General features: G+C 33.5%; 1 protein-coding gene across 1 annotated transcript; it reads right to left on the reverse strand.

Annotated features, from left to right (window-relative positions):
• Positions 1-1969: 1969 nt before the first annotated feature.
• Positions 1970-7249, reverse strand: LOC105804469 (5'-adenylylsulfate reductase-like 5). The gene is made up of 4 exons (XM_012637109.2): positions 6688-7249; positions 4221-4402; positions 3030-3154; positions 1970-2795 (listed from the first exon to the last, which is right to left on the reverse strand). Exons 1-4 carry the CDS (start codon positions 6844-6846, stop codon positions 2371-2373), a joined length of 891 nt encoding a protein of 296 aa, XP_012492563.1. The 5' UTR covers positions 6847-7249; the 3' UTR covers positions 1970-2370.
• Positions 7250-11720: the final 4471 nt, after the last annotated feature.

The following is an 11720-nucleotide window of genomic DNA, read 5'->3' on the forward strand; positions in this document are numbered from 1 at the left end:
TGAAATCAAAAGCACTAACAAAATGTTGTATCAAGGTGTCCAATTTTCGATTATCGACAAACCCCAACTGTTGGACGAGCTGTGTGCCAAATTTGAAATCTTGGGTTGAAACCAAGGAATGTCTTCCTATTGATGATTCCTAAATTTCATAATGGGAGCTTTCTAACAAAGCCATAAACCCACTGCACAACGTGTGGTTAGACTTTCAGCTTCTTATCTGTTCCAACATTAATTAGAATAGTTTTCAACCTCCAACCACCTTCATCGACATCAACAAACTCAAGGTATAAATCAAGTATAGGTAATCCAATATCATTATGCGTCTGGACTATTGCTTCGATCGCCATTAGACCTTTGACATTAAATATTTCATATTTCACGGGGTCCTCTTATGCTAAATATCTATACTTTGAGGACGATATTTTGCAACTCGGATTGCTCACTTTCCAACTAATTCTTGCATGGAGCTCTAACAATTAAATGTTCAAGTTGAAAGCCAATTGCATTGTCTAGGCCGATGAAAAAATGACCCCAATGTCGGTGTCACGAATTTCACCGTCGTAATAAACAATAGCATTAACTCGTCCACTCATTTTCAACCAAATTACCTGTTTCACATGTTTAAAACCAAAACATTATGCAGAAAACTAGAGTATTGATTATCCATTAACAACAACAACAAAACTTAATTTATATAATTACGTGTTTTAGGTCGATTTCCAAAATTCAATTCTTTCACATAAATAACCTTATCCATACGCAAATCTCCTTCTAGCGACAATCTCCTCGGAATTTCAAATTGAAACGTATCTAACAGAAAGACCACTCACTTTATAGTAAATACTACCCCAGATATCAAACATAACTTGACATAGGTAGAACAGTTTGGACATTACAATTCTAAGAGATTTAAAAAAAAACAGGTGTTCTTAGAAGGGTTTTCAAAATAAAAACAAAATCACTTGATAGAGATGTCTGAAAATAATACCCCGTGAATCCCAGGATATCTAAAAATAATGACAGGGTTTCTTGGGTTCTGGAAACTTTTTTGAGAGATTTAAAAAGATGTGTGTTCTTAAAAGTGTTTTCAAAATAAAAACAAAATCACTTGACCGAGATGTCTGAAAATAATGCCCCAAGAATCTCGGGATATCTAGAAAACGAAGATCGGGATTCTCGGGTTCTAAAAACTTTTCATGGGGGGTTGAAATTGGGAGGGGGAAAACTCCTTGCTAGGCCTTACACTTTCAGTGATGTGGCAGAAAGATTCACTGAAATTGTTCCCAACTGTATGTGTTTTCAACTGGTATTTTTCTATCACATCACTGAAAACGTGCCCTGGCCAAATCATTTTCCTTCTCTCATTGTCAACCCCTTGAAAAGTTCCCAAACCTTGAGAATCTCAATCCTCATTTTTTAGAAATCTTGGGATTCTTGAAATATTTTTAGATTAACGTAAGCACGTTTTTTTCCTCTTTCACTCGTTGCCCATCCGATTGCCTATATAAAAGGGGTTTTGCTCCCTCTACTCCATCAACTCTCTCGGCTACCTCTCCTACCCCTAAAAGCTTCTCTACACCATTGTTTATTTCTATTTGAGAGAGCTATAGTGCTAATTTTAAGGTGTGTTTGAATTCATGATGATGTGATAGCGGTCCCAAACCCGCATATTTCATCTACCGTGTTAGGACGAAACCATTACATTAAAACTCCATCACATTATAACTCAAGCTCCGAATTTGCAGTACCAATACAGTCATAGGTTGTAGTCTAATTACGGGTCCTAGATAATGAACGTTAATGTGCAATCACGACTTGGAGTATGACTCGAGAGAGAAAAGGAGGGAGGGAGGGAGGGAGGGAGAGTCATCATCTATTTTGTAGATTCAGCACACAATGAGAGATGATTCTTTCCAACAAAACCAAAGGCTAACAGTTCTATCATGTAAGGTGAAAATGGAGACTAAGCTTTTTGATTAGGAAAATAACATTACCTGCCATTGCCATCACTTCTTAAACAGAGAAGTTAAGTAAGTCTACATTCCACAGATGTGTTAAGCAAGAGATGTTCCTCCAAATAAAAAGTGATATGAACACAAAAAGAGAGAAAAAAAAAAAGAAAAAAGAAAAAGGAAAAGAAGCTGTTCTCAAATATACATGCTAGTCGATTTCCTCCCAAAAAAACACTAGAACTTAAACAAGGTTTTCAGATTTTGGTATCAAGACTATCAGTCAAATTTAATATCAGAGATAGGAAGAAAGATTGAGGGAGGGAACTACAATATCTCAAAGCATCATTGTGGTTTGTAACACGCAGTATGATCAATAAACTCCTTTTTGCGTTTTAGCTTAGCTCCGAAAAACACCAAACTAGGATGAGGATGATGATCTACCAGAAGATTCACCCAAAGAGACAGAAGCCAGTGAAGAAGCCCAAACATGGGCACTCTTTGCACCTTGATGAAAGTTCCTGGTTTTGCATAGCTTGAGTTTTGTCCAAACTCTCCTCACATCAACCATGTGAAGGGCTCGTGCAAACAATTGACTTGTCTCACCAAATATTTCCAAGTTCAAGTGCGGAGCATAAGAGACCCAGAAAGCCTTGAGACGAGACAGTACTTCGGGGAATACGGATAGAAGTACTCTAAAACAGAGAAACAACAAGGCAAATGCTAAGTAGGGCTCCCGTTTTACTATCTCCATAGGGGTTTTATTCCACAACTGTATCATGTATTTATTGTGGTCTCCTAACACAACTGATTCGTTTCCAGCAATATATTGAACTGGTTCAAATCCTGAAACGCAGACACTCATGTTAATAAACATGGAATTACGTTTTAGTCACAAACTAGGCTTAGTTATAAGGAGCTACAGTTCTATTATGCTTCATAGTATACAGAATAGCAATTTTTATGTTATAATACTTTTTTGCATCTAGAGATTTAGCTGAAATTGCCAATGTCGGGGGTTATTCCCTTGAGAAGACAAAGAAGTAAAAAGATATCTCTTTGGGGGAGGAGAGTAAGTACCTGTTGTTTTCTCATAAAATTGTATGATTGAGGGGAGATCTTTTGAACCACGATATTGTACCCTTGACGTCTGGTTCACAATTAAAATTGACGGCAAGCTATGAATTCCATATCTTGAAAATATGCTGTGATATGATTTAAATCAAAGGTGTTAGTTATAAGATTTGTCATTAGATTTCAATGGGAAGCAAAAGAATAGCTCATCTGATTGATTATTATGTATCGTGTACTAATATAATCACAAAGCTATGTCAAGTTAAAGGAGGAATACATAATTATATATATTCGGTATTTTACTTAAGTAGCAGAAGTGAGCATCTCATGTTCCATCACAGACAGGAAAACCAACAGCAAAAATATATAATTCATAGAAAACTGCTTCGAAAGGCATAACTACTTCGTAAGTATTGGACTTTGGACATTGGTCTTTGTTTCCACAAGTTACAGCTATACCAGATATCATGAGCAGACAAATCACTTCAACTGATATGTTGGTGGACATGCATACTTTTTTCTTAAGGAAGCTTTTGAGTACATTTGGCCATGGTGAACCAAACCAAGTGGTCCAACACCACTAAAATTGATTAAACATTAGGATGCAGACATAAAAAGACCAATTGATTCTATGATTAAATTCATGGTAGACAATGTAAGCAGCTCAATTTTAACAGTTCAATGCCTCTTTCCTTAAGGTTTGACAGTCTTTGTAATCAAGAACATATAGATAACACATGAAACATCAATTCAATAATTAGTTCACAATACCAATGCTTAGGCTTTGCTTGATTGGGTGGATAAGTGGAGGGATGGGAGGAGGGAATGGAAAAGTGGAAAGAAAATAAATATTGAGTGTGCTTGGTGGGAAGAAAAGTATAGGAAAGATGATCATTTTCCATCCTAATGCATAAAAATCAATCCTTCTAAATCACAATGATGAGAGGGAAGAAAATGAGAGAGGTGTATGCTAGTTCAAAATTATGTATTATTCTATTTTCTTCCCTTTCAATTTTCAACCCTACCAAGCAATGGACGGAAAGAAAATTACTGTTTCTTTCCACTTTTCCATCTTTCCTACCAAGCACACCTATGGAAAGAAAAGTAATGTTTTCTATCCTCCGAGTTTTCTACCCCTTTAATTTTCAATCCTTCCAATTTTCTTTCGACTTTAAAGCAGGATAATTAGCTGCACACCTTGGTGAAGCTGAAGACTCTTCAACTGCCAGATGTTCAATTTGAGGAAACATGGAACTGAGAATGTCGAACTTTGGGTACAAACTGTGTGAGAACGGGCACCAGGCAGCATAAAAGAGCACAGAAGCGTAACCATTTCTCTGTTTGGAAGACAATGCTCGGTCCAAGAAGTTCCCATCCACCTGCAAAGAAAATTAAAAACAAGCATAAAAGATTATCAGGAGTTTTGTCGCCATGAAACAGCAATCAACTGTACACTGATCTAAGCTAATTTACTGGAAAGAAGGCAAATTTACAAACCATAATATGATAATTAGAGGATCCTCGATGAGGAAATTGCATGAGCCCTAATTATTCGTAATGGTTAAAAATCCAAGTTGGTGGTCAAGATAAATGGCATTCTACACAAAATTTTATAGAACTAAAAGTGAATATTTCCCTTTAAGGTAGAAAGGAAAAGGGTAGTGAATACAAAGAGAGTTGTATACCATCCCTGGTTTGCCTTTCAAATTTCTGTCTACATCAACAACTTTTAGTGTCTATGCCTCATAAAATCAGTGCCATCCAGATGAGCACAGTTCTTTTCTTCTTTTTCTTTTTTGCCTTTTTGGTAAATCAATGAAGTTTTATGGAGTAAATTTTGTTTTGAAACAGTACTAATTTTCGTAAGTAAATAGTAAAGTTTTCAACCGATCAGTTGCACAGAGAATTTAGCTAACAACAGCATCATAAGCCACATAAGCATAGAACCAAGCAATCCAAGTTAAACATAATGCTTTGGATGGGTGGGTAACACTCAAATGACAGAACATCGGTTGCACCATAGAAGAGGGTTAACTGAAGAAACTTGGACGGACTTACACTTGCATAGGCACTCATCTTCAAGGATATTATTATCCTTGATCAGGTGAGAGGGCATCAAGTGCCTGTATCTCATGTACACCCATTTTGTATATTTAAGCTCACTTTTTTGGGGGCATTATATATCCTATAAACAGACTCATGGTGCGAGAACTTTTTTTCTAGCTTTTTCTACTATTAGGTATGAAAGGTGTAAAAAGAGGATGGATAGACTATGATTTCAACTATGGACAAATATATATATGTATATCTTCTAAAACCAGCAATTTGAAAACAAAACCTTAACTATGGATTTGATGATCCTTACACCTACTTATATGGTAGGTCTATACCTTACATAAAGCACAAAGACTTTCTGATGAGAGATTGGGATAATTACTTAGTTGTATATTTTGGCTCATTTATTACTAGATGAAATTCGGAGATTGTTGAGGGGTTTCCGACTCCTTTAGGAGAAGTCTACGAGGTGTCATCTATCCAAGGCTGGTGGACCCCTCAACGGGTTGGTATTGTCCCTGGTGGGGAGTTTTGTCTCCCAACCCTGCTGTGCCTGAGGAGGCACCGAGTCCATGGAGTGAGAGAGCCCTGTCAGGTGCCTAAGAAGGCAAACTAATGCACATGGTTCTCCTTCTCAAGCACCTGTGAGGCGCTCCTACTCTGCGAACCCACTGCCTCTTCAAGCACAGTACAGTCAAAAGAGAAAAACCCCACTGAGGACAATACTGGAGTTGTTGAAGGGTCCGCAGGCTCCTAGCCGATGACATGTTGCAGACTTCTTCTAATGGAATCAGCCTCCCCTTAAAAGGGATCAAAACATCAAAAGAACAAAATTTACATCCTCCGTCATTTAGACATATAGATCCTTTTTCAGCCACAAACTAATCAACATAGTCCTGCCACCATACACCTATAAGTATGTCAATAAAGCAAACACTATTAATATTTCATAGATTCAATTAATGCTTTAGAAAACATATAACATATTTCACTAATTCGGCTTATGTTTCAGCTGATTTGCATAAGGCTTAAAACCTGAAATAGAAGATCCTAAGCTGCATCTCCAGTACTTTCCTTGTAGCTCATGTAGCCTTAAAAAATTACGTTATCTTTGCTTGGGAATACATAAAAATGCCATTCCAGTCCAAATGTTCCAGAAGAGAATAAATCTATTCAGAAGTCTTAACCAAGACTGACTGATATTAAATAATGAATGGCTAATAATTTTTGCAACTTTATTTCCATCTTCCTTATTTAAATTTATTTTTTCAGAATTCAAATTAAAGTATAATGTAAGAATCCAATACCCCATAATGCAATAAAACCTTTATTCTGATTCTTCACAATTTTACAGCCATGAAAATTCCATAAAAATACCCTAATCCTTCAGGCTAAAAACTCATAATTTCCTAGAAATTTGCCTTCTTTTAAAATGATTATGCAAATTCATAAATACCAAGAATCCAAAATCAAACAAAATAATAATAATAATAAAACATTCCAATAAAAAAATAAATTAAATCTCAAGAACCCATTTTCCTAAACCAATTAACAGATCAATCTCAATTATGAAATGAAATTTCCACCAAGATTACGCTAAAACACGTACCTTGAGAGGGGGAATCGGAGAAAACGAAGGAGAACATTGAAAATGAAGATTTTTAATGAACACATCAGCTTCATCAGAGCAAACAGAAGAACTCCAAACGCAGCGTATTAAACATATAGATATGATATAGAAAAACAAATTAACAGAAGAAGAACCCATTTCTGGAAATGATTTATAAAACCAAAAAAAGAAGAGAGAGAGAGAGAGAGAGAGAGAGAGTTCACAACAACAACAACAACCAGAAAAAAAGGGGGGCAAAACTGAAACCCAGAAAAAGAATAAAAATAAAGAAAGATATAGATTAAATTAGGGGGAAAGGGAGGAGGGGAAGCAGGTGGGTGTGGGCTATTTTTTGGAAATGGGTAAAATCTAATATAATTACTGGCTTGGCTGCTAATTTGGTTCTTTGTCTTCGAAGGGTCTAAAAATTGCTCTGCTTTTGGGAAAGTATTGTAGGCTTTGGAATTTAAGATTTGAGCAGTTGAATGTAAAGCTTATTTATATGAGTTGGTTGTAGTTGATGATGTTGGATTAAGAGCTGTGCCTCGTGTATGTGTCTGTGTGGGTGTAAAGGGGATTTGCTTAGCTAAACAAAAACAAAGACGAAAGTACCAGTGATGGGCAGGGCAGGTCTACTTTTTGGGCTTCAAGCCCTTTTATTATACATACACACATATATTTATATTTATTATCTCAAGGTACTATTAATAGTTTTGGGTAACCCAATAGTATCAATTAAAATATATTATATTTATTTTAATTTTTTTTATAAAAGTAGTAACATTTCAGATTATTTAGAAAGAAAAATTAAAATAATATAACTGTTAAATTTCTAAATTATTTACTGTTTGTATTATGATCACGAATTCAAAATTTCAATATTTGATATAAAGTTAAACTAACTACAAATTAAGAAATATGATAACATATTATTTAAAAATTCATTGAGAGTCAATTGGGTGTTAGTTTGATTGACATGTGTATTCTTGTTAATATAAGAGGATGTAGGTCCGAGTGCAATCTGAAATGCATTATCTACCTATTTATGAGTTAGAAAAAGCTATACGTAATTATATTAATTATTGTTCATACTTCATAGTGATTGAGAGTAATATTGGTAAGAAAAAATTAAAAATAATTATTCGAAGTTATAAAAAGTGAATTTGTAAATTGATTATGATGCATTGACATTAAATGACTACATTGAAGTCATATTGTAGAGGAAATTTTAAACGCTTCAATGGGAAAATTGTAATAGAGGTGATGATGATGAATGATTATAAGGGTATCTACATGAAAAATAAAATAAGAAATAATAACTCTGTCAGTCGATACAAATTATTTAAAATTTATGTAAACTTTTGCAGGGTGGTATGGGCGTAACGAGTACATATAGGGATAGGGGCCTTATAATTAGGGTTTAGGCAAAGGTGTTTAAGATGAGGTAGGATTTAATTGCATTAAATGTTTTCCGTAATTATTATTTTAAATTGAATTAAAAAGTGAATTAAAAGTTGAGAAAATTGAATCATATGCGATGGTTCGATGGTTAAGGGTATTCATTGCTTTAGATGTAGTCTGGGTTCAGGTTATGTTAGTCGCATTTATTATTTGGACTTTATCCTGTTATTATAATTTACGAAAAGAAAAGTTTATCTTCTTTTTTTTTTAATATATCTTGCCTATTTTCTATTTTCTTTTCTTGTTCTTTCAACCATATTTTTCAATTCTCTCAACTATTTTATTCTCAATTTTTTTATTCAATGTCTCTCAATTCTTCTTCTCCCAATTTTCTATTTTGTAATTTCTTTGAGTTTTATTTGATTTTCATAATTTAAAAATTTTAAAATGTCAATGCCTATAATTCATTTGGATCACAAACACATTTCGGGCATCCAATTACAAATGATAAGAAAATATTATTTAATTTTTAATTAATATAATTATTAAGTTAATATTATTTTTAAAATTTTTTATGTTTATATAACCAGACCATAGATCGAATTATCGAGGCATATGTACACAATTTAAGTGCGAGGGCACCGCTTGTTATTGAGCAACACTTGGAATAGGCAAAGTTCTTGCACGTGTATCGTATGCTCAGTGAGGCTAAATTGGAGCCCACACTTATCAGCATTTTCCATCTTCCGTGTAGCGAGTATATAATTACACTCAAGGATGTGGTATTACAACTAGGTTTACCAGTTGATGAGCCAATCATTACAGGGGTAGTGCGCAGTGGCAATTGGAGCGCAATTTGCACCAACTATTAGGCAAGGTGTCAAATAAGTTTAGTATTAGCTGGATAGAAATGAAATGGTTAGAAAACAATTTCTCACATCTCGATAACTCATCTAGTGTGGTTGAAAGATAATAATTCGCTTGAGCATTCATACTGAGGTTGACTGGGGTCTTCTAATGCTAGTTAAATCTCGAAATATGGTATATTTAAGGTGGCTTCTACAACTAATCGACTTAAAAGAAGTCGGGCAACTTAGTTGGGGATGAGGTGTCTTAGCTACATTGTACCGTGAGATGTGTCAGACAACTGAAGCACAGAAAATTAAAATTGGTGGTTGCATACTCATTTTCTAATCATGGGCATGGTATCGCTTACTATTTTTATGTCCCCTAGTAAACTTCTCTTATCAATTTCCACTCGTAATAAGGTAATATTCATTTAATGATATAGTTATCATATTCTTTTTCATTAATATATTTTTGAAATAACATATTATTTGAATAGGTAAAATAATGACGAGAGTAATGTGGGTACCCAAATGAGCTTGAAAATATTCAGTTATTATTAGATCAACGGCCAGAAGTCGATGTTAGTTTTTGAATTTTTCAATTATATAATAATTACGTAAGGATTTGAAATTTAATATTAGGTTCATAATAAAATTTATAATTGTGTACTGTAGTTTAAATGGAATTCAAAAATTCAACAATGCATCCTGACCAAATTTTTGACGAATCACAATATTTGGCACTTCAAAGTGCCATTGATAATTTTTGCAACGGTTGGGATGCACGGATTTGATCAAGTGATGCGCTAGTTTGGTTTATGCAAAGTATTCCACCCTCACCCCAAGAACTCAATAAACTTCACAAGATTGATTTGCGAGGGAGAACCGATGAAGATAGCCTAAATTCTATGTCAAGTGATACATGCACAGATGGGGTAAAATTTATTAAATTCCATTCATCAAAGCTGCTAATTTTCAAGTTTGGAAAATCAGTAGACTTGTAATGACTTTTTGGATGGGAGGTAGGCATTTTTGGGTTGATATGTCTTCATGGCGTTCAAACATCTATTTCTTAGCTTCGAAATGCTTTTGAATCACTCGATTTCGAGTTCATGAGCTCAAGTTATGACAGTTTTAGTGAAGACTACGTGAGTATAATTTCTGGACAGGATTATTACAGAAATTATGAGTTTCGGGTTTTAATTCAAGTTTAATTTGGATATTTTTTAAGTATTTTAAGTTGCTTAGGAGTTCTATGTTTCTTAGTCAAACAAGAAAATTTAATATTAAAACTACTTCTTATTTAGATTAATTAGAGATTCAGTATACTTTAGAGTTTTATTTGGGTGTACTTAGCTACCCTATATAAAGGCTTCTTCATTGTTCATTAAAGAGAATTGTTTTCATTAATAAAATTTTCAACTCTTGGATTTTGTTTCTTTGTGTAAGATTTATTTATTGTGATTTTTAGAAGTAGTTTTCTTCTCAATTTTCTTTAAGGAGTCGTGGGAATTCATTATTCACCCTTCATTTAGCCAAGGATTATTTCTTGGAGGGTTGATTAGAGTCGTTAATTGAGTTTGTTGAGATTTATATCTCAAAAGGTTTAAATGGACATTTATCTTTCTATCCATCAGATCCATCATTTTACTCGTCCATCTTCCACTTTGTTTTTTTTCTTTAAATTTTTATCTCTTATTTATTTATGATTTTTATCTCAAATTTCTTCTTTTACTATTTTCAATTTCTTTATTACTATTTTTTTCTTCTTTTCAGATCAAATCCAAATCTTTCCTTTTTGAATTGAACAACTTGGATACGATCCTTTTTCCGCTTCCTCCGCTCCAATTCTCTATCACCAAGTATATCTACATTTGGGAACATAAATACTAAGCTTTATTTGATAAAAGATTTTGATATAACAAATTAAAATATTTTTGAATATAAGCTAAATTTGGCAAAAAAAATTTAAATTTGAATTCTAAGAAATAAAATTTTTAATACTTACAATAAACTTTTAGAAAATTTTGAAACAAGTTTAAAATAAAGTGAAAATGTTTTTAACCAAGTCAAAATGATCTCAATTAAGTTTAAATCATTTTAACACATCAAAATGATTTTCAAACAAGTTAGAACTGCTCTAGGCAAAAAGATATCGATACCATTTGGATAAGTATCAATTTTTTTGAAAATAATCGATACCCTTAGTAAAATCGAGACCAAAAAGGCATTCTGCCAAAACCCTAAAAATTATCAATACCATGTTTTTGGTATTGATACTTTTTCGAAAATAATCGATACCTTTCTTGAAAACGATACCAAACTTATATTATGTTTCTCACAAACCCTACAAGGTATCAATTCGGTATCAATACCTATTTGAGGAAGTATCAATAAAATATTTTTAAAGTATCGACTTTTTCATTCCAACGGTCACTGAATTAGCATTTATGATAAAAAAAATATCAATACCCTTTTTGGAGGTACTGATACTCAAAGCTGCAGATGAAATAAATGCTCTGATTTTACATCCCCAATTGCCATATTAACTTCTCTAACATCCTCAGTGGCTGGAAATCTATTAGAGGGTATAAATACCATCTTTTAAAGTCCTACAACCTCTAAGAAAAGTACTTCAAGCAAAAATCATCAATCAAACAATCTTAGAGCTTAAATTTTCATATTCTTCTTACATACATTTGTGAGCTTTATCTCATTTATTTTGCTCAAGTGTATTTCATTGCATTTGTGTTTCAATTTGTAAACAAATTTATCTTGTAAGGA

This window comes from Gossypium raimondii, chromosome 11 (assembly GCF_025698545.1).
Source record: "Gossypium raimondii isolate GPD5lz chromosome 11, ASM2569854v1, whole genome shotgun sequence".
Classification (NCBI taxonomy): domain Eukaryota; kingdom Viridiplantae; phylum Streptophyta; class Magnoliopsida; order Malvales; family Malvaceae; genus Gossypium; species Gossypium raimondii.